Genomic DNA, 23,407 nt, shown 5'->3' on the forward strand with positions numbered 1-23,407 from the left:
TCTCAAGATGAGGTCTGGAGAAGGCAATGGCATCCCATTCCAGTACTCTTGCCTGGAAAATCCCAGGGACGGAGGAGCCTGGTAGGCTCCAGTCCATGGGGTCACTAAGAGTCAGACAGGACTGAGCCACGTCACTTTCACTTTTCACTTTCATGCATTGGAGAAGGAAATGGCACCTCACTCCAGTGTTCTTGCCTGGAGAATCCCAGGGATGGGGGATCCCGGTGGGCTTCCGTCTATGGGGTCGCACAGAGTCAGACACAACTGAAGCGACTAGCAGCAGCATAGGAAATTACTGAAGCAATTTAGCAGCAGCAGCAAGATGAGGTCATCCTGAATGCAATGGCTGGTGTCCTTACACAAGGAGGAGAGGACACAGAGACGGAGGAGAGGGCCATGGGAAGATGCAGGCAGAGGCTGGAGCGATGCCGCCACGCCAGGAACTCCAAGAGCCACCAGAAGCTGGCAGGGACGTGGACACAGCCTCCCATGGAAGCTTCAGAGGAAGCGTGGTTCTGCTGACACCTGAATTCAGGGCTTCCAGCCTCCAGGGCTGTGGGGAAATAAGCTTGTGTTTTTTTGTGGTTGTTTGTTGCAGCAGCCCCAGGAAACTCATACTGGGGCTGCCCACTTGTGTGAACACAGTGACTGAAAGGAAAGCTCTTTTAGAAGTTCCCATCAACCACACGCTCTCCCTGAGTGGCCATTTCTGCCTCTGTAAAAGGAGGCGAGTGTTTCCAGCCCTGATGAGATGATGGCTGGAAAAGGGCCTTGTCAGCAGGGTGGCTCTGGTGGGGGAGGAGCTGTTACAGATCCCCACGCTGGGTGAGTCCTGGCACCTCTCCCAGCCTCAGTTCTCTCAAAGCAGAGCTGGAAGCCCTGCCCTCATAAGAAGGGGGAGGGCTCTAATGGGTTAAGTTAGGGTTGCGTGCAAGAGAGCTGAGAACACACAAGGGCCCTGAGTACTGCTATTAAGTGGAGGGGAGAGTTTCTTTTGCACTGGTTTTTTTTTAAATGGTTTTATTTATTTTTAAGTGGAATATAATTGCTTTACAATATTGTGTCCATTTCTACTGTACAACAACATGAATCAGCTATATGTATACATATATCCCCTCCCATTTGGATCTCCCTCCCGCCCCTGCCAATCCCACCCATCTATGTCACTCACAAGAGAGCACCAAGCTGAGCTCCCTGTTCTATACAGCAGCTTCCCACCAGCTCTCTATTTTATGTGTGGTACTATATATATGTCACCCGCCCCTCTCCTTCCCCTGCTATGTCCACAGGTCCATTTTCTACATTGGCATCTCTATTCTTGCCCTACAAATAGGCTCATCTGTACCATTTTTCTAGATTCCATACTGACTGATATGTATGCATTAATATATGATATTTGTTTTTCTCTTTCTGACTTACTTCACTCTGTATGAGTCTAGACCCATCCCTGTCACTACAAATGACCTCTTTTGCACCCTTCAGCCACTGGACAGCCTTTTGAATGAAGAGGATGGTCTGGGCCCATCCGGGAGGAGCTAGAGAAATAGGCATCTGGTTGGGAAAAGTAATTTCCTATACGTGCACCCTAAAAGTGCAGGTGCCAGGGAGGGACAAAGGGAGAGAAGCGAGACTCCAGGTCATATGGATGGGGCGGGGCTAGGTTCCCAAAAAGGGTGATTTGAGTTATGGTTTACAAGGCGTCTGAAAGAGAAGTGACATTTATGACTGTTCTCTCCTTTCTTTCTGGTCTCCCTTTTATCCACCTGTTGCCACAGAGAGACATACTGAGCCAAATCCAACATGGGCAATTCCACAAATGGAGGCACTTGAAAAGAAACAAAAAAGCCCAAAACATCATGTTCAGGCTACATTCTGCAGGTTACAGACCACTTCCAAATGTACTTGTGGTCACCACAATACTTGGAAAGGAAAGAGGTTATGATCCTGGCTCTGTGGATAAAAAAACAAGAGTCCGAGAGGAGAGCAACCGCTCAGGGCCACTTGGCTCCTGGTGCTCTTTTTCTCTCTCTCTCTCTTTTTTTTTTTTTTTTGTTGGGGAGGTGGGGGGTCAAGCCACATGGCTTGTGGGACCTTTCCCTACTGGTTGCTGAAAGCAGTCTTAACCCTTGAACTTCCAGGGAATTCCCTGCTTGTGCTCTTTCCATGATTCCTCATGCCTTCCTGCTGCCTCACTGGGTAAATGGGGGCCTGTGTATCTCCAGGAACACCCCATGGCTCACATAGCCCAACAGATGTGCCCTCAAAATCCTCCAAGGTCTCCAGGTGTCAGCCAGGCTTTCCAGCCCCTTCTCTCTGCTTGTCCCCACCTCTGCAACTGGGTGCATCTTCTCTTCCTGCCTAGAATGCTTGTCCCAGGCACTAGTGCATGTCCCTATCCTTCCCAGGCTTCCCATTTCCTTGGGAGGCCCAAACCCAGTGCAGAGTCCTGAGGTCCTGGTTCAAGTTCCAGCTCTGCTAACTCATTGCTGTGTGACATTGGGCAGGTCACTTCCCCTCTCTGGGCCTCCACTTCCTCACTTATGAAACAGGGGAGTTGAACCCAATATTTCCTAAGTTCTTCATGTGGTCTAAATCTAAGCCTTCTAGCCCCTCTCCCCCTGCTCCGCTCTCCCAGAGTCTCACCATCCCCAGGAGCCTCTCATTCCTCCACATCCTTCTCCAAAGGGCTCCCGTTTAATCATTCAGCTAGACCTTAATCTCCCTAAGAGCAGAGGTGGGAATTTGTGGCACTTGCTGCCCAGCTGTTCTGCCAAGACATTCTGATTGATTAATCAGTAAAGCACTGACCATGTCTCTTTACCTTCGTAAACTCTTATTATTCATCTTCCCTCTTTAGTTTCCCAAGCTGCAGACCAGAGGCCTGCAGTGACTGGAGTCTGGTGGGTCACTGCATCTCTGTTCACCCTTCCTGCTGTCTGTGTATGACTGCGGGGTGGGGTGGGTGCCTGTGCCTGCCGCAGTATCTACAGGGTGGGGATGAGGCCAGCTCTAGGCTTCAAAGGCCTCATAACCCATTCTGTCTGTGAAGCCCGTCACTGCCATGGCCATCCAAACAAAACAGCACACACCGTTTGCCTTCCCCCTTCAAAGAACTTCATATCTCATCTGGTCCCTTTGTAAGGCAAAGCCAGGATTGTTTACAAGGGACCTGTTCGAGGCCACTCTGAATTCAACAAAAGCTAGGACTGGCTCTTTGTCAAGCTCTGGTTTGTACAGGATGACTGCCTGCCTGGTTGTACAGTCACATCACTTTCCCTTCAAGAACTTAAGTCTGAGAGGCCAAATTAGTACACACCCACCCACCCACCCACCCTCTTACAAGGTATGTAGCCATAGGAAAACCTAATAAGCCAGATGATCAATAGTGTGGTTGAGGATCCATAAAGTGGGCCTTGGGCTTCCCGGGTAGCTCAGCTGGTAAAGTATCCACCTGCTGGAGACCTCAGTTCCATTCCTGGGTCAGGAAGTTCCCCTGGAGAAGGAATAGGCTACCCACGCCAGTATTCTTGGGCTTCCCTGGTGGCTCAGATGGTGAAGAATCCGCCTGCAGTACCAGAGACTTGAACGATCCCTGTGTTGGGAAGATCCCCTGGAAGAGGGCATGGCAACCCACTCCAGTATTCTTGCCTGGAGAATCCCCATGGACAGAGGAGCCTGGTGGGCTACAGTCCACGGGGTCGCAAAGAGTCGGACACAACTGAGAGATGAAGCACAACAAAGGCAGAGACCATCAACTGCAACCCACTCACCGTAAACTGAGACTCAGAAAGGACGGCAATTTGCCCCGGGTTACAGAACTCTAAGGAGGCTAGAGCCCAGGTCTCTGGACTCCAGGTCCAGTGCTCTTGCCGCTGCTTGCACACTTAGCAAACATGGCAAGGAAGGGAGCAGAAGGAGCTCAGAGAGCCTGGGGTCACAGGTGGGATGCTCCTCCTCATTAGTCTGGGAGTTCAGAGTTCCTCTGGGAGGAGGAGGGCTGAGGCCGGAAGTGGCTGCAACCTGGGAGTAGCCAGGGAGTCTGGGTGGTGAAGGTGGTCATGGGGTGGGTGGTGTGCGTGTGTGTGTTGTTTTTTCTCTGCCCTATGTGTCCCTTTTGGAGAAGGAAATGGCAACCCACTCCAGTGTCCTTGCCTGGAGAATCCCAGGGACAGCGGAGCCTGGTGGGCTGCCCTCTATGGGGTCGCACAGAGTCGGACACGACTGAAGCGACTTAGCAGCAGCAGCAGCAGCATGTGTCCCTTTGACTCCTCTCACTGTGTCCACTGAGTGGCAGAGGTCCAGGTCGAACACCTCCCAGACCTGAGAAATGGGGGCCTGGGGAAAGGGTGAGGGTGGCAACCCCCCTCTCGCTCGGGCACTCCTAAGACAGCTGGGTGGAACTGACCACAGGGGCTGCAAACGCCAAGAAACCCTCCCACGGGGGAGAGGACATTGGTGGGGTGGGGCTGCGGATGCCCAGTTGTTTTTTCCCTGTGCTCCACCCCATGCATTCTTCTGAAGGGCAGGCTCAGTGGCTCTGCCCTCCAGGAGGCCTCCGGGCTCTCAGGCCACTGTTCCTAGAAGTGGAGGTGGGCGTGGAAGCTGCAGGGGAGATGGGGTCCATGGACACCTCCGACTCCACTTGGGTGCCGAGCTTGGCTCGCACCTCAGGCTGGCGAGTGGCGGGGCGACCCCTGGGAGGTCACGGAGTCCGGCGTGGGTGGCTCGCTCCTAGGTGCAGGCCCGGAGATGCCAGCGGTGCCCCGCCTCGGCTCCGCCCCCGCCCGCCCGGCCCGGCCCCGCGCGGGCGGGGTGGGCGGGGCCCGCGGGGAGGCGCGCCGACAGCCCAGCCAGGTGCAGCGAGCCGGCGGTCCAGCGGCACGCGCGGCCGCGAGGACTCCAGGTCTCCTCCTGCGAGTGCTGCGTCCCTGCGCCCTTTCTGCCGGATGCCCGGGACCCTCGGAGCCCAGGTAACCGAGGGCAGGACTGCCCCACGACGCGCGTCCTTCCGCCTCCCCGTCCACGCGCACCCCGCTTCGGCCGCCGCCCCCTCGAGCTCCCTGGAGCCCGGCGGCGGCTCCCCGGGCGGCTCTTGGAAAGTTTACTCCGGGACGGCCCTGCACCAGGCGGCCGTGAAATGCAGCCTCTTTTGCCCCCACTCCTCCGCCCAGGATCCGATGCGAAGGTGGGACGGCCGCTACCCTGTCACAGGGTCCCTGCTAAGATCCGAGTGAAGTTTGCTTTCTAGCTTTTCCCGTCTCTCGCTCTTCTGAGCGTTTGAGTCCCTCCCCCTTGTCCCTCGATTCCTTAAGAAAAATATATATCCTTAGATGGGAACGGCAGAGTTGGCGATTTCTTAAGGGATGTTTACGTTTGTGCTTCCCGCCTCCCCCGGCCAAGATGTATGATAGGAGACTCGGCTGAGCCAGAGCCGGTGCGGGTGAGGGGGCAGCCCTCTGCCCTGTTAGGGTGGGGTGGGGGTCACCGTCAGGGCCCTGAATAACTGGGTGCCCAGCCACGAGGAGTTCCAGGCTTCTATCTTGCCTCCCTCAGGCCACAGCCCTGCTGGGCATCCTCCACGGCCCCCCTCCCCCCGCTCCCCTCTCCCTTCCCCCGCTCCTCAAGATGATCACTAAGGAGAGAGGGTAGGCAGAGGGATAGAGGGTGGGCAGAGGCAGGGATTAGAGCGAGCTCTATAACCCTCGACGATTGGAACAGAATGGGCTTCCTCTTGCTTAGGCTTCGAGGAGCGCTCAGCTGTGTGTGAGGAAGAGGGTGAAAGATGGTCCTAACTCTGCCGAGGCAGAGAGACAGGTGCAGGCGGTCAGAGGATCAGAGAGGAGCTAACAGCACTCACGTGGGCGCTTCCCTGAATTCATGCACCACCACCACCCCGGCCCCATTAACCAGTGAGGACATAGGTCTTTTTCCATCGTCAGACGAGCAAAAACGGAGGCTCCAAGAGGTTAAGTAATTTGCTGGAGAAAAGTGGTGGACTTGGGCCACAAACCACAGTCAGATTGTTAGTTCTTCATTTTGCTGGGCCCCTGATCAGCAAGGGTTCATTTCTTCCCTCCCTCCCTTGAGGTTCTTCCCCTGAAAGGGGTAGGCCCAGAGAAGCACACCTCCAAGAAGAAATAAAATCCGGTTGAGAAGCTCTTCCAAGAGAGAGCAAGCTCCTTGTTAAGCTACAAGGTCTGCAGGAGGCAGAGACCTGTTTTGCTCACAGCTATAGCTGGGGTGGCGCTAGTGGTAAAGAACCCACCTGCCAGTGCAGGAGACTTAAGAAAGCGGGTTGGATCCCTGGTTCGGGAAGATCCCCTGGAGGAGGGCATGGCAACCCACGTATTCTTGCCTGAAGAATCCCATGAACAGAGGAGTCTGGCAGGCTACAGTCCATGGGGTCACAAAGAGTCAGACACGACTAAAGTGACTTAGCATACACACACAGCCATAATACCTGAAGGTGCCCCACAAGGATGGAATGAATTAACCTGAAATAGCAAAGACTCTTTTCCAGCTGATGGATCTTTGCCCTTGTGAAACAGAAAGGGCATTCTGATAAGTCAGACCAGAAAGGTGTCCAGTGCCATTCCTGAAGGCCCTTGAAATCTTTACCCAACTTGTTTTTTTTTAAACCAGTGAGCATGTCCATAATCCCATCTGTCTTTCCAGACAGCTGGGCTTTCACTTTACCCTCCATCCACTTCTGTTTAGGCTAGGAAAAGTAGCAGGTGGTGGGATACATGTCCAACATGGCCTTGCTCTAGGTCGGAGGCAGAGGGACTTTGGCCCCTCTATACCAAATCTTACCCATTTCTCCAGGAAATCTTATTTGGAAATGCTAGTCTTCATTCCCTTCTTCCTCTCCTTACCATTCCATGGGGAAACCATGTATTTAGGGAAGAGGACTCAATTTCTTCATCTGTAAAATGGGAACAATAGACTCTGCATGGTTTCATGCAAGAGTATGTAGTTCAAATGGCTCTGTGAGCTGCAAAGCAGAGGTATTTCCTCACATGTTTGTTAGCCTGACCTCCGCAGGTGGACTGTAAATTCCTTCCGGGAAGTGATCACTCATCTTGATGTCTCTCTAAGAGCACTCCTCATAATGAGCACACAGTAGGTTCACATGAAGTACTTATCAAAAATAATCTCTAGAGGAAAGAGAAATGACTACAAATTGGTGAAAAATCACCCCTCTCCAGCCATGTAAGGAGAAGGGATACTCTACAACACAGGGGAGAGTCTAGGAGGGACAGGAGGGGTCTGAGATCTAAGGCTAGCATTGAGTGGAAAGGCAGGGTATAGCAGACTTCCTATGGCAGTGCCCTGAAGACATGTGAAGCTCCGCCAGGAACCCTATAACCTTGGATTCCTTAGCAGACGTGGTGTCTGCTTTGGCCTGAGAACAGACCAGAATACCCAGAGCTGGCCAGTTCTGCTCCTTGGAGAAGGCCACTGAGAGCATAGCTGGGATTCAAGGCCCCGCATTTGGCCTCCACCCCCACCCCCACCCTTCACACACGCACACACCAGTGGTTCCTACACTCATAGGCCCTGCCGGCTTCCTACTGCCATTCCGGGCTCTTAATGAGAACCCACTGCAGTAAGAGCCTCAGACCCAGAATTTCTCAGCTGGAATAAGCCTTAGATTTCACAGTCTTACACCTCTTCTGTGCTTTCCTTTCCACAGCACTTATTACCGTCTAATATCCTGTATATGTTGTTCATTGTTATTCGCTAAGTCGTGTCCGACTCTTTGTGACCTCATGAACTGCAGCACCCCAAGCTTCCCTGTCCTTCACTGTCTCCCGGAGTTTGCTAAACTCATGTCCATTGAGTCAGTGCTGCCATCCAGCCATCTCATCCTCTGTCACCCCCTTCTCCTCTTGCCCTCAATCTTTCCCAGCATCAGGGTCTTTTCCAATGAGTCAGCTCTTTGAATCAGGTAGCCAAAGTATTGGAACTTCAGCACCAGTCCTTCCAATGAATGTTCAGGGTTGATTTCCTTTAGAATTGACTGATTTGATATCCTGTATATTTCACCTAAAAATCTTGTTCATCAGCTGTCTTCCCTGTTAGATTATCAGTTCCGTGAGGGCAGGGCTTTTAGGCTGTTTTATTCACTACTCTCTTTCCAGGAGCGAGAGCAGTGCCCTGTGTGCCGTGGGTGCTTATTTCATATATGTTGAATAAATGGACACATCCAGGCCGCCCTTCGTCATTGTACAGCTGGGGAGACTGAGGCCCAGAGATGAGTGACCTCTTTTTCTTTTTAATTTTTTATTGGAGTATAGTTGCTTTACAATGTCGTGTTAACTTCTGCCATACAGCAAAGTGAATCAGCTATAGTTTTATATATATCCCCTCTTTTTTGGATTTCCTTCCCATTTAGGTCACCACAGAGCAGAATTTCCTGTACTACACAGTAAGTTCTCAATACTTACCTATTTTATACCTGTGTGTGTGCTAAGTCACTTCAGTCGTGTTTGACTTTTTGTGACCCCATGGACTGTAGCCTGTGAGGCTCCTCTGTCCATGGGATTCTCCAGGCAAGCCATGCTCTCGTCCAGGAGGTCTTTCCCACCCAGGGATCGAATCCCCATGTCTCCTGCATTGGCAGGTAGGTTCTCTACCACTAGCACCACCTGGGAAGCCCATTTTATACATAGTAGTGTGTATATGTCCGGAGAAGGAAATGGCACCCCACTCCAGTACTCTTGCCTGGAAAATCCCATGGACAGAGGAGCCTGGTGGGCTGCTGTCTATGGGGTCACACAGAGTCGGACACGACTGAAGCGACTTAGCAACAGCAGCAGCAGTGTATATATGTCAATCTCAATCTCCCAATTCATCCCAGCCTCCCCCTTCCTCCCATACATTTGTTCTCTATATCTGTGTCTCTATTTCTGCTTTGCAAAATAAGATTGTCTAATACCATTTTCCTAAATTCTCTATATATGCATTAATATGTGGTTTATTTTCCTGACTTCACTCTGTATGCTGTCTCTAGGTTCATCCACATCTCTGCAAACGGCACAATTGTGTTCCTTTTTATGGCTGAGTAATATTCCATCGTGTATATGCCCCACATCTTCTTTATCCATTCCTCTGTTGACAGACAAGGAGTGACCTCTTGAAGGCAGAGGTGGAGCTTTTCTTGGTTGGATTCGAGTCAATTCTAAGTTGGGTCTCTGTCCCAGGCACCAGGTTGCTAGGGGTGCTTAGGAGCTGCCTCAGCAAGAACCTTCAGGCCAACTGCCTCCAGTTACTCAGAGGGGAGCTCCTAGCCAAATATATCACCATCCATATAGAGTGATTTGAGAGAGCCAGATGGGGAGCGCTCCCCATCAGGCCCCCATCCCCAAAAGAAACTGCTGCTCTCCAGAGGTGGGCTATGCCTCTGTTAGTGGTGAAAGCAGTGCCCTCTCCAGGCAACCTTTTCAAATTCCCCAGGGCCCTAGAGAACCCAAGAGGACCAAAGTCAAGTCCCTGATGGCCCTGGGGAAAGAGATGAAGCTTCAGGTCTGCTGGGGAAGGCTCACAGACCAGTCTGAGAAGGTGCAACCAGACATGTGGGCCCGGAAGAGTGAGGACATCGTTCTGCTCCGGGTGCCTGGCTCCAAGGCCTCCCTTAGGAATCCAGTGAGTGGTTTGCCGGAGGCGCCAAGGGCTTGAATTTCCGGGATGCTGTGTTGGGACAAGCAGGTTGGAGAAGCTTGGGTGTGTGTGGGTGGGGGTGGGTAGCGTGGAAGCTGGAACTTTCTATGGGATAGAAAGTATGGGAGATACATACACACATTCACCAGCACTGAGCAATTTAAACGTCCTATGCCCCACCTCATTCTTCCAGCCACTGTTGTTTCTGCAAAGGACTTTGTCTGTGTTCTAAGGGAAGACTCGAGGCCATGTGGTGTTTATTGGAGGAAAAGACATGGATGGCAAGAAACCCTCCCAGAGAGATTATTGCAGGAACAGGAGATGAGGTCCCTAGAGGTGGCTCTCCTCTGCACACTCACTGGAAATGTAGACCCTGCCTTTCCTAACTGCTTGGACAAGCAGGGCTGCATTTTTAGTAATAAACATTTGCTGAATGCTAGTTGGGTGCCAGACACCCAACTAGTTCTAAGTGTTCTAAGTGCTTGTCCTAGGTAATCCTTACAACAACCATGAGGTTGAAACTGTATCATCTCCATTTTATAGATGAGGAAACCGAGCTTCAGCAAGGAGATATAACTTTGGCTCAGATGACAGTTGCAGGGAGAGGGGTAGCAGGATTAGTCTGGCTCCAGACGCTGAAGCCTCAGCCTCCATACCATGCTACTGCAGTCAGCCACGTAGGCCACACAGACAGGACAGAGAGCCTGGAGGCCAGGGTGGTGTGCACACACGTGGAGACAGGGGGAGCAGATCCTATGCAAGCCCCCATGTTAGATCGATAGGGAACTTCAGCGTTTCCCCTGCTGTTGACCTCCAGGTCTTCTCCCATTAGCACTGTGATTTGCCAAGTTAGGAGTTGGAATTGATGTTGGGAGAGGGACTTCAGAAGTTGGGCCTTGAAGGATGTGTAGGAGTTTACTAGCACGTTGGGGAAACCGGGGAGGAATGGAGCAGGGCAGGCAGAGGGAACGATGATAACTCTTTGTGAAGAAATGAGTCCGTAATGGTGAGTCCTCTTTCCGAGGCCTCTGTAGTTCCCCTCCCCCCATTCCTGTCCCTCAGCCACTCTTCATGGGCTCTCTTCCTATGAAGAAGGGAGACCCTGACATGAGACATAGCTCCGACATTCCTGTTCCTTGCCTCCTCTTTATCACCACCATCACTATAAGTCTGGTGACTTGCAGCAACCGTGGGTGGGAAAGTTTGCCCTGTTGTGACATGATGTGAGTCAGTCTTTGATGAATAACGGGGTTTCGTCATCAGTTCTGTTGGGTGGACCTGCACCCTGGTGTCTGGGCTGTGGTGGGAGGCACAGTATTGGCTTCTGGGGTAAAAGGACAAGAGGGACTCTACGTGTCATTCTGAAACGGCATCGAGGCACTCACAGGTGTGAGAGATACAGTCATTTTCGGCAGCAAGGGAAAAAGCATTCCTCCAAAGCAGCGATCCCAGGCGTGGTTTCCACTGTGCCCTGTCGTTCTGCCCAGGGTTTATCTTACAGAGTTGCTCCCTCTTCCTGCCTTGACCCCAGGCCAGGACCACCCCAGAGAGCTCTGTGAGGACTTATGCAGTAAATTTTACCTAAGCCTCACATGGGCATTTTGCCTGGGCGCACTGTAGCCCCTTAAGGCATTCTTCCTCTTTGGTTATGTGGGAGCCCTGTGGTCAGGCTGGCCCTGGTGTGATGCACTGGAGCCTGCCAGAGGCACCGAGCCCAGCCATCATGAATTGTCTAGATCTCAGGGTCCTGAGTCCCTCTACTTGGCCAGCTTGCCACCAGTCTTTGAGTCAGTCACAGGAATCTTGGGAGCTGAAGGCTGGAGTGGCTGGTGGGGAGCCCTGGAGATTCCAAATCTGACACGATCTGACTCACAGTATGGTTTTGGCCCTGTCCCTCCCTGGGCCCCCGTTTCCTCATCTGTAGAAGAGACAGCTTGGCTGGGATCGGGGACTGTTGACACTATGGACCGGATACTTCTGTGCTGCCAGGCTGTCCCGTGCTTTGAGAGCAGCCTCTACCTTCTAGATGCCGGTAACCACCTCTCGCTTCTTTCTTGACAAACACAAATGTCTCCAGACGTTGCCAATTGACCCCTGGCAGCAGAATCATCTCTAATTGAGAACCATGGAGTTAGATGATCTCTGAAGACCCTCCCAATGATTACCCCCAGGACCAGGAAGACACCGTTCTCTTTCAGCCCCGTTTTGGAAGTGAGGACTGTCTGTATGTGAGGAACCTGTGTGTGGGGTCTCCAAGGCTTATGGGGGCCGTGTGAGCTCTGAGAACAGGAAAGGCACTGGGCCCACTGGTCCTCTTGCTGGGATCCAAGGCCAAGGTCTCTTTGCCTCCCAGACCTTGGGTTCCATAAGGAGGCAGGGGTGGGAGAAGAAGGCCTATGGTCGGTCCAGGTACTAAGGTCAGCAGCCTTCCAGCCAGTGACTAATCATCTCTGCATGCCCTGAGGATTTGGCTCCTCCACGTCCCCTTTCCTGCTGCCCTGGAAGGGGTCACAGGAAGTGAATCAGCGGCCACCCACCATGCAGAGGAGGGAAAGGCAGAGCACCGGGTGTCAGACCCAAGGGCCATGCACTCTTACCCCAACCCAGCCCTGGTTTTATTTTGTTTATTCCTCCTGAGTTAGTTGTTTATTAACTGTCCATGGAAGCCCCTTCTGACCTTTTTGCTTCATGGAAGGGTGAAGATTTATCTTCTCCAGGAATGGGAGGAGTTTGTCAATGAGCCTTAGCAGTAAATCGCTGTTCTGAGGGCAACAGGCTGTGAAATTTGGGGTAATATGAACCCAGAATGATCGGTTTGGGTTCTTCATTCTTCTAATTCTCACTGAAGCATGAGAGACTGCTTTAGATACTGCAGAAGGAGCAGGGAGTCAGACACAGCCCTCTCCAGCAGAAGCCTTCAGTCTGGGAGGGCAGAGGTCAGTCTGTAATTGCAGTGCACAGAGGAGGGTCTGGTCAGCTCCACCCAGGGTGTGAGGTAGGGAATCGGGGATGCTGGGTGGGGCTGTGCCTGGGTTTGGGGAGTTAATGGTGGCGTACAGGGGATTTCAACTAGAAGAGCTTGCGTGTGAGTTTTGGTTTTTGCCTTTTTTGTGTGTGGTAAAATATACACAGCATACAGCTTAATTTACCATTTTAATCATTTCAAAGTGTGCAGTTCAATGTCATTAAATACATTCACATTATTGTACAATCCTCATCATCATCCAACTCCAGAACTCTTTTCACTTCACAAAATCAAAACTCTGTACCCAGTAAGCACTCACCAGCCTTTCCCTCCTCCCCCTCTGCCTCTGGTAACCACCATGCTGCTTTCTGGGTACCTCATGTAAGGAGAGTCTTTTTATTTTTTTTTTAGCAGAATCTTACAACATAAGGGTTTTTGTGTCTGGCTTCTTTCACTTAGTATTGTGTTTTAAGGTTTATTTTGGTGTGGTATACATCAGATTTTCTTTCCTTTTGAAGGTAGAATGAGATTCCAGTGTTCAATATACCATATTTTGTTTATCAAAGGACATGGGTCACTTCCACCTTTAGGCTCTTGACAGTACAGCTGCCATAAACATGAGTAGACAAATATCTGTTTGGGTCCCTGCTTTTAGTTCTTTAAGGTATGTCCCCCGAAGTGGAACTGCTCAATTCAATGGAAGTGGTACATTTCATTTTTTGAGGAACCACCATACCATTGAGGAAGAAGAGTTAGAACTAATCTTAAGGATGAACATGAGCTTTTCAGGCATCTAAGTAGAGGAAGAGGAAGGGAGGGGGACAGGAAGGGGAAGAGGGAGGGGAGGGGGGAGGGCCTTGACTGCGGCAGGAGACAAGTGGCGCAGCAGTGTTTGTGCTTGGGGCTGGATATGGACCTCGGAGGGTGACAGGTCTGGGACCAGGCAAGAAACTTGGGCTCCACGCTGTGGGCCGCGAGAAGCACTGAAGGGGGTTTTAATCAGGAAGTGATACAGGTCTGTTGTCATCTGAGATGGGCAGAGCTGAAAGTGTTGTCACAGAGGGCCTGGCAGGGAAGGAGGCTCAAGGCAAGCACTGGAGCCTGGTGATTGAGTTGGGTGGAAGGAGCAGGTCTGGAGAGTGGGTGGGCTACACAGGGCACCCGGGTCTGTGCTGGGTGAGTAGTGGTGAGGCTGCTAGATGAACTTAACAGGAGAAGCGCCCAGTTTGACAGGATGATGAGGGCATATCCATTGGCTTGAAGGGGCCTGTGGAACCACGTGGGTGGAGACAGGATTTGAGGGGTGTGCAAAGCTGCGCAGAGCTAGGTGCTGCAGCAAAGCGGCAGCAGCTGGTCCAGGGCAGGGAAAGGACCGCCATCAGGTGGCACAGAGGATCCCACGAAGTTGGAGGCCAAGACATGGGGAGAGTGCCCTGCTCAGTACTGCCCATCCCTGCCCTGAGTATTTCATATCTCTCCATAGGTTTTCTCTACTAAACTCAAGGCTCTGAGCTTGAGGCTGGGCATGGGAGTTGGAGACATAGCGATAAACCCAAGCCAGTGACTTTATTTATTCCTCTCATAAGGCTTAGAAGATGAAACTTGGCCAATACCTTTGCACAGTTAAATATTGACACGATGGTGATAGGCACTCTTCAAAAGAAATGGAGCATGCTATGAAAGTTTGTCATGGGGACGTGATTTAACCTAGGGCAGGAGCTCTCACATCTCCACTCCCAACATTCTGGATCAGATAACTCTTTGTTGTGGGGACCGGCCGGAGTGTTGTAAGATGTTTAGCAGCATCCCTGGCCTCTCCTCACATACCCCAACCCCAGTTGTGATCATCAAAAACATCTAGACGTTGCCAAATGTCCCCTGGAAAAAATCACCCTCATTTGAGAGTCACTGGCCTAGGGACTAGGAAAGGTCTCTTGAAGAAGTGGTGTTAATCTGAGTTCCAAGATAAAAGCACTATTTTAAGACTCTGGCCTAGATGGACAGGTCATGTAGATTTTATTAGTTAAAACAAGTCTGCAATCTCCTGCTCAGAAGTGGCGTGGATGAGTCAGAAGCTTTGTGTGGTTTGTGTTTTGAAAGCTATCAGCAGATGGCTCTCCATCAAATTTATAAGAATGTTCACTCTTATCGGTAGAACACGAGGATGCTCATTTCTCTATCCCTTCCAACACAGTGTTACCAGCTTACTGATATTTGCCAATCTGGAAGACGAAGATAGTTTCTTGACGTCGTTTTAATTTGCATCTTTCTTGCTCTGAATAAGGCTGAACATGTTTTCATAGATGAGAGCTATGTGCATTTCCATTTCTATGAACTGTCTATTTGCATGTTTTACCCATTTTCTGTGAGGTTATTGGTCCTCTTCTCACTGAATTAGAGGTGATCCTTGTGTATTGGAGAAACTAGTCTTTTGTCTGGAATATAAAATACCAGCATTCCGCCCCCCCCCCACTCCCCCTACGCACACAAACACTTGATCAGGGAAGTTTTGGGGGGTTTTTTGCTGCTATGTTTTCAGAATTGTGATGTTCACTGGGGTTGGGGGGTGGTCCCTGGCTCAGGGGTCCCTGAGGAAGTGTTGGAGTAGGTTCTACATTAGGACCAGGACCAGAAACATCTCTGCTGTGTAACAGGCAGAAGGGCAGGTGGGATGAGGGTGCCGGGGCCAGGAACTCGGTGGCAGCAAGTTTTGAGAGAGAAGGCAGATGTTTGAGTCCACCGACGCATGGGATTGTGTTAACAAGATATCAGAAAGTTAAAGAACAGGAGAACTACTGTACTAGCAAAGCATGGATGAACAAATACTGGAACCTGAGCTAGATGAGGGAAGTGAGGGGATGGGCATTCTGTGTTTCCTTAGATAGTGTTTTTTTCTGTTTGGCACATGCTAATCAGTGGGCCGAGCCGATGGCCAGCGCGGTTGCGTTTCCCCTGTGATCAGACTCCATACTCTGAATCCCCTACTTATCTTACTGTCGCATGCACCGTGTATTTCCCCTGCCCTAAACCAACCCAGTGCCAGGTCCCAGGCAGGCAGACTGGGACCCATTGCCCCCATTCTGCTGGAACTATTCAAACCAGCCAATCCTGAGCTGCCCTGCCTGCCTTTCCCATGGAAACCCCAGGAGAGGCTCTGGCGGTAGGCCTCCCCTCGCTTCTGCCTCTGCCTCTTGACCAAAGCCTGGCGCTCCCTTGAGGGCCTGTGTGCTGTGCTGTGCCCCCATTCTCTTGGGAAATGTAAGTAAAGCATTCTTCCACTGTCATTAGCCTCCCTATGTGCTGTGCAGACACCATAAACTGAAATCCTGTGGGCACAGTTAAGACAAGAGGGAGCCTTGGAAGGACAGAGTGTGAGGATGATTAGACTGCAGGTCCCGGGGGCCTGCAGAGCTGTCCGTGTGAGTGCTTAAATAGACAGGCTCTCGGTGTGGTCTTCCTAAAGGAGGTGTCTCAAGACGAGGAGAGCCTTCCTGGAAGGGCACAAACACAGATAGGGAGGCACAGGGAACCCGTGTAGGTGCAGGTGGGTGGGGGGTGATCAGAACTGGGAGGCTTGAGGGCAGTATACAGAGAAGGCAAATCTGCTGCGTGTGGGGAAGGAGGAAGACCTGGGGCCGAAGATGCAGCCTGGGTCCTGTGGGTACTTCTTGGAAGATAGTTCTTAAATTCCCAGGAGCAATCTGACCTTACGTTAATTCCCTTCGTGAGTTCAGGATAGGGCTCTGGAGCTGCGGATGAGGAAAGACCTGGAAATGGCATGAGTCCAGCTCTGGCCTTTTAGTGTCAGGCTAACAAACACCTGTCCTGGATGAACTCAACTATCTGCCTTTGCTCCTGAGACTCGCTGCCACCACCTCCTGGCACCGCCACCCTCCTCCCACCTTTCTGCCTGTTCCACTGCAGAGGTGTTCCCTCCTGCCTCTCGTCCCCCTGCCCTCTTGGTGCTTTCTGCCTCCCCCGTGAAAGCCCCCTCATCCGTGCCAGAGCCTCCCTCCACTGGGATCAGGAGCCCATCCGGTTCTTCCAGTGGCATTGGATTTGAGAGGATTCTTGAAGACCAGAAAGGCTTCACAACGTGGGGAAGAGAGAGCTAACGGCAGAAGGATGAGGGATGGCACTGCTCTGTTGGAGCTGGGGGCTGCAGTCCGTAATGTCTCAGACCACACAGCGTGTGTGTGCGTGTGCACCAGGGGGAGGATTTGCCTATTCCAGTCATGCTGGCCCACCTCCCAGACCTGTGCTTTAAGTCAGTAAATCCACTGGAAGTTCACAAGCACACGCTCACACTCAGCCATCACTCAAGCTACCTGGCGATTTTTCTCTTATTGTTGCCTCAAGAGTTATTGACCTTTTGAGAGTGGAATTTGTGGGGAAATAACCTCACGTTCAGCTCTTGTTTACCTTGCAGCCCTGAACTCTGACCTGGGCTGGGTGTCGTAGGTCTTACAAGTCTGTTACGTCTGTTCTGCTTCCCCAGCAAAGACACCACGTGCCCCTTCTCCAGTAGGCTCGATCGCCCCAGACGCCAGTGCAGAGGATGAAGGGAAGCCAGCTGGGCTGTGGTTGGCAGAGACGACTTCTAGAAGCAGGAAGAGCTCGAGCAGACCATGGGTCTCCTCAAGGGGGAAAGAAGGGGCGGGAGCCCCACAAGACCAACTGTCCCAGGGGAGCTTGTGCATCAGGACCCCCAGGGTGCAGGAAGATGGTGATGGCTGCTTTGGGGGTGACAGGTGAGCTGTTGGCAAGGGATGGGGCAGGAGACAGGGAGCCCCTGTGGGGTCTGTCAACAGTGTTTCAGCCTCCTTGACAGGCAGGGGAGCCTTGGGGGGCTGCTAGCTGGATGCACTTCTGTGAGGGATGATGAGGCTTCCAATTGGGCAGTTGTCCCTCGAGTATCCTTCAGTGGCCCTCGGGGCAGGAAACAAGTGTTTGTTTCCCCAGATCAGGGCCCAGTAATGCTTCTCGCTGGGGCCCTTTCTTAGGACAGGCGTTGCTGGGGAGCAGTGGCTCTGGGAAGGGCACCAGGAAGGGAGGGCACCTGTTTCTGAAATCTGGGGCATCAGCAGTTGAGTTCTTTGCTGGTTTTGGTATGCATCGTCTCTGGAACCCGAGAGGTTTTCAATGGTTTGAAACCATTGTAAATAATTTTTTTTAAAGGAGATTGTGTGAAGGTGGATGAAACGTTTGACTTCAACATGAGGCTGGGGGAGGACTTGGGAGGAAGGGGAAGTGGCTGTTGTCTTTGTCCCTCTCCCTCTTGGACTGGTTTGCTTTAATCTTCACTGTTCTCCCAGAGACAGTTCTTTGAGTCCAGCAGAGGCCCAGTTGCTGGAATATTGCTTCTAGGTTGTCCCCTAGCAAGACTGAGGGCTTCTGGGCTTACCCTAAGACCAGCTTGCTGGGTGACCTTGAGCAGGTCTGGGTCCCGGCTTTATACCTTGTTCTCTTCTGGAGGCATCAGTTTTGTTCTTTGGGTTTTGTGTGTGTGCGCGCGTGTGCATGCGTGTGTGTGTGTGCATGTGCGTGCGTGCACTTGTTAAGTCACTTCAGTCATAGCCAACTCTATGTGACCCCGTAGACTGTAGCCAGCCAGGCTCCTCTGTCCATGGAATTCTCCAGGCCAGAATACTGGAGTGGGTTGCCATGCCCTCCTTCAGAGGATCTTCCTGACCCAGGGATTGAACCTGTGACTCATATCTCCTGCATTGGCAGGTGGGTTCTTTACCACTAATGCCTCTTGGGAAGCCCCTTGGATACTTTATGATCTCCTGTTAATGATCAAGTCTGCTTATTACCCTCCAGATTTCCTTCAGGGCCTGAAAAGAACAGAAGGGGAGTCTGAAGAAGTGAAGTCCAGTGGTCAAGCTCTCAGGGGCAGTGGGCCAAGGGAGGGAGGGGTTGGGGGACACAGTCTCTGCCTTGCTTGGGCCTCCACCCTGCCAGCCTGGGTGTGCTGTGAACACCCTTCCTTGTGCAAAGGCCTCAGATTTGACTTTCAAAGAGAAAACACCTGTCCTGATAAAGCAGGCCTTGTTCCATTGCAGTTGGCTTTGTTCAGGCTCCCGGGCTCAGTTCCTGTGTCCTGCTGGTGTGGGGAGGACAGAGGCTGGGCAGGGTCTCTGGGGGGTTGGTCAAAGCAGACGATCCCTGCTTTGGGAGGGCCGAAGTGTTTTGCACACCTGGTGGTGCCCAGCGTGTGTTCGCGCTGGTCTCTGAGCGCCTGCTGGTGCTGGCAGGCCTCACCTCCTCAGCGTTCTCACTCTAGGATGTGGAGACTGAGGTGCAGATGGTCACGCAGCTCATGGGGTCACCCGGGCCTCCCAGGTCCACTCAGTCAGCTGTGACCAGGTCCCCTGACTCCTTGCCCAGTGCTCTCTTCCCACAAAGATGGGCCTTTGTTTACGATGGGCCTTAATGGAGCTGGGTTCTCTGCCCTGTGCTCCACCCCTCCTGCTCAGATGTATCCCCCAGCCAACATAAGTTACTGTGGAAATGAATTCTCTATGTTCTGGAAGGAAGACCTGGGACTCAGCATGAAAAGTAAGAGGGAAAAAAATTCCTCCGATGATTTCCGCTACTCCCATGACACCTCTCCTCTCCCCAAAGTATCAGCATGTTCCTTAGGGCCTTCTTTAAAGAAAGAAGTGAATCTCTAATGGTGAAATTCCTAACCTCACAGTGTGGAGGGTAGGCCCTGACTCACACTGCAGAGGTGACCACCTTCTAACACAGATACCAGCCCTGTGTGACGTTCCTAGGCCAAGAAATAAGGGACCTATCTTCAGACATGTTTCCACCTCGATAGTCCTTCCTGCTTCCCAGTACTCTGTGGGACACTGTGGGGACACGTGATGGGAAGAGGCATGTTACCCCTGGACGTGATTTTTCCTTTCTCACTTTTCATTCAGTCTGCCTGAAGTGCAGGAGACCTGGGATCAATCCCTGGGTCGGGAAGATCTCCTGGAGAAGGGAATGGCTACTCACTCCAGTATTCTTGCTTAGAGAATTCCATGGACAGAGGAACCTGGTGGGCTACAGTCCATAGGGTCACAAAGAGTTAGACATGACTGAATGGCTGAGTGACTTTCGCTTTCCCAGCTTTCCACCTCTGGGCGGAGTGCATCACTGTCCACAATAAGCAGAGGCTGTCGGGACTTTGGGGGCAGGCAGGGATGGCCGGGGATGGCTGTAGCCAGAACCCGCACCCACTGTCACCAGCCCTGCTGATCCAGCACTACTGGCCTCTGGCAGGTCCTTCTGGGTTCTAGGCCAGCCTCCAGACAGGGTGCAAGGCCAGCCTGCAGCCTCGGGGGCCTCTGGCAGCGAAGGTCAGACAGGGCAAGACTTAACTATTTACACCTTCCCAGCTCTGGCTGCGCCTTCTTGGGGGCTGATTTGAAGGCATCTATTATTCTCATTCTTCCTGGTATTTTGAATAATTCATTTTTCCTCAGTCCTTAAAAAAAACATAAAAGAAAACCTGTGCTTAATAATACTAGAATAATGACCTTGTGTCACATTTTTCTACTGGGGCTCTTAATCTACTGCTGCAGTCAAATATTGTGAAATGTGTTGCTTCTGACATTGGGTTAGCAGGAAAAATAGTGTCCTTGTGAGGAGGAAGGAGGATCTGTTTTGTGGTTTCCCTTGTAGCCTGAGACAGCCCAGCCAGGAACATCATCCATCATCATAATGTCATACAGGCAGGCGACTTTATGGACACTTACTGTGCACCTTGGCCTTAACACAGGCTCTTGTTAATGCTTGAAACAGGCCAATGACATAATCACTCTGAGGATTATAAAGAGCCTATGCAATGTAGGAGAGCCAAGTTCGATCGCTGGATCAGGAAGATCCCCTGGAGCAGGAACTCCCCAGGGGACTTTCTGATCCCTGCTTTAGTATTCTTGCCTGGAAAATTCCACAGATAGAGGAGCCTGGTGGTTGACAGTCCATGGAGTCTGTAAGAGTTGGATACAACTGAGTGACTAACACACACATACCTGGAGGCTGACTGTGAAAGTTCATTGGAGTGTAAAATGCCCATAAAAGTCTTGGAATAGACCAAATGCTCATTAAGTAGAATTTCAAATCAACATCGTCATCCCCATTTACAGAGGAGGAAAGTGGGGCCTAGAGAGACCTCAGGACGCAAAGCCAGTCCCCCTGACTCCAGGGCCCAGACTCTTTCATCACTGATGGGAATAATTGTGTATTACAGAGGTTCCTGCCATCTGAGCTTCTCACTGTCCGTGGGGCCACTTGTAAGGTCACGTGGGCCCTTTGTTCTCCCGTTCCCAGCCGGGCCCCATGTCCTTCTCTGATCCCCAATGTCCTCTAGTCTCTGTTGAAGGTCTGGGCACATGCCAGTCCCTTGCCTGGTCCATGTGACTTCCTCCTGCCAGTGACACCTCCCTGGCTGCCCATGACCATTTCCCCCTTGCTTGTGGGCTGTGTTCCCTGGGTAATAATTACATGAAATGGCTCACTTGCCAGCCTGATCAGTAAATAATTCCCCCCCAGTCCCAGTGGGTGAAGCTCAGAGTTAATGATTGCCCAGGAAAGCTGCTCAGAATGCAAGTCATCTGAGGAGGGAGGCAGGAGGGAATGCTGAGCTCCATGACCAGGAGGAGGGGCGCACCCGGGGCTCCCTGTGCCCTGCCCCTGCCCCCAGCTGTCCTCCCACCTCTTGTCTCTGAGTTCAGCAGCAGCAAACCTCCCTGCTGTGGCCGGCCCGTTTCCCCTCTCTGGGCCTTTGCTCGCAAGCTCCTCTCCCTTCCCTCCTCTCTGCCAAAGCAAGTGCTCCCCCTCACTTGCGGTCCGCTGCCAGTGCTGCCTCCCCCTGGGAGCCTTCCCTGACTGCTCCCACATCCTTGCTCTGGGCTCCTTCTCAGGACTCCTTGGCCCCAGCACAGGTCTTTTCTGAGTGCTCCCCAACATGTCAGATGCAGTGCTTGGTTCTGGACACCCGTCGTGGAGCGAGGCGGGGCCAGACGTACTCCCGGAGCACCTATGCAGCTTGGAGCACAGCAGGGAGGCCCAGAGGACCCAGGAACAGAGGGCAGGTCAGGGGCACTGGAGCCTGATGGAGTGGGGCTCGGGCGGACACTGGAGGTGCGGTGGAATTTTCCAGGCAGACATGGAGGGAGGGCAGAGGCGTCTCGGAGCAGAGGGACCAGTGTGTGCAAAGTACATTCTGATTTGATGGTTGGATGATGTCTCAGCTGTGGAGGGGAGTCACCTAGGAATCACCCAGCTGGGTGTGTCCAGGAGGCAGGCGGCCACCCGGAGAAGTCTGCTTCCCGCCCTCCGTGGCTCCCTCACAGTTTCACTACTGGGCAGAAAGAAGGGATTCTTCTCTGTGGCCATGCTTTCCTGTACCACCTGCTCACCAAGCGACGTGGATTCCACCCTAAAGTCCTGCAGTGTGCTGCGGATTCTGGGCCATGCGAAGGCGACCGAGCTCAGAAGCTCAAGGCAGTTGCTTCCCCACTGGGGCTTGATACTGGGAATGCCTCCCAGGTTCCCCTACTGGGGCATCTGACTGAAAAAGTGTGCGATGGACTGGCCCAGTAGGCTCATGTGCTCACAGCCCCTGGGTTATTTGAGTGCACGGGTGAGTTTGGGACTTACTACTAGAGTGCTTTTCTAGGCTCCTGCCTCTAACTTCACCCCCTCTCCAGAGTGAGCACCCCAGGCCCCACCTGGACATTCTCCCTTGGGGGCTCAGTGTGCATGGAGTGGCCCCCCTTGCTGGAGAGCAGTGCCTCTGTGGCTTGAGCTGATGCCTGCCTCCCGGAAGCTACCTCTCCGTGGGTAGGGGGAGGGTGCCTTGGTTCTGCCCTTGGGGGCTGCATGGCCTCTTACAGGCTTCCAGGGCTGCCCCCTCCTCACCCCATGTCCTCCCTGACTCTCCCTGCTTTCCTTCCTCCATCCCACAGGCTGACAGCCTTATCTCAGACTTCAAGTTTCTGATCAGATTAGCAGCCTGGGAGGAGAGTGCAGATAGGACCGTGCTGCCCCAGAAGCCTGACACTTCCTGTTGGGGTGAGGGGAACCCCAGCAGTCAGGGCCTGGTTCACCTGCCATCAAGTCAGCAGGGACTCACTCTTCTCCCCCCCTGGGGGATGGACCTGCCTGCTGCACTCACCCTGGAAGCCAACAAGCTATGTAGACTAGGCACCCTGGTCCCGATTCTGCAGGGCGCAGTGGTGGACCAGCTCAGCTCTCACCTTGGCCTAGAATCTGAGCATTCTCACCCTGGGTAGGGTCAGCTGGGCTCCTCCTCCTTTCCCTGACCTTTGGAGGGCCTTGCTTAAGTGAGCAGTGGGTCCAGGCATCAGTGCACCATAAACCTCCCTGGGTAGTTTTAGGGCTTCTCAGGTCGCTCAGTGGTAAAGAATCTGCCTGCCAATGCGGGAGACATGGGTTTGTTCCCTGAGTCGGGAAGATCCCCTGGAGAAGGAGATGGCAACCCACTCCAGTATTCTTGCCTGGAGAATCCCATGGACAGAGAAGCCTGCAGTTCATGGGGTCACAGAGTCAGACACGACTGAGTGTGCACACACTCGGGTAGTTTTAAGGTGTGTCCAGAGCTGAGGACCACTGGGCTAGATGCCCGAGACCCACCTGTTCAGCTCAACCGTGTGGAAACAGTTTCACTTGAGTAAAGCAGCTGAGACCGTCGTCTTGTGTATATCACCGAATACTAGAGTACATCTTTGTATTTTATAAGAAGATATTTAAAAATTTAAATCA

General features: G+C 52.4%; 1 protein-coding gene across 20 annotated transcripts in view; it reads left to right on the forward strand.

Moving 5' to 3' along the window:
* PAQR5 (progestin and adipoQ receptor family member 5) overlaps positions 1–23,407 on the forward strand; it is a 122,288-nt gene that overhangs the window by 27,407 nt on the left and 71,474 nt on the right. For 5 of the 20 annotated variants that reach the window (XR_009601338.1, XR_009601337.1, XR_009601336.1 and 2 more), the window contains exon 1: positions 17,177–17,379. The exons of 2 other annotated variants lie outside the window; for them this stretch is intronic. Coding sequence is in view for 1 of the 18 variants with exons in the window: in XM_042252111.2 (XP_042108045.1) it covers positions 4,947–4,970 (24 nt within the window). In the remaining 17 variants the exon portion in view is untranslated. Of the gene's footprint in view, positions 1–4,852; positions 4,971–8,149; positions 9,649–12,446; positions 12,659–13,487; positions 13,644–15,773; positions 15,887–17,176; positions 17,380–18,227; positions 18,362–23,407 lie in introns of those variants that run through there. 13 more of the 20 variants (XM_060418539.1, XM_060418537.1, XM_042252108.2 and 10 more) reach the window with 10 other exon arrangements.

The sequence above is a fragment of the Ovis aries genome, chromosome 7 (assembly GCF_016772045.2).
Source record: "Ovis aries strain OAR_USU_Benz2616 breed Rambouillet chromosome 7, ARS-UI_Ramb_v3.0, whole genome shotgun sequence".
NCBI lineage: Eukaryota > Metazoa > Chordata > Mammalia > Artiodactyla > Bovidae > Ovis > Ovis aries.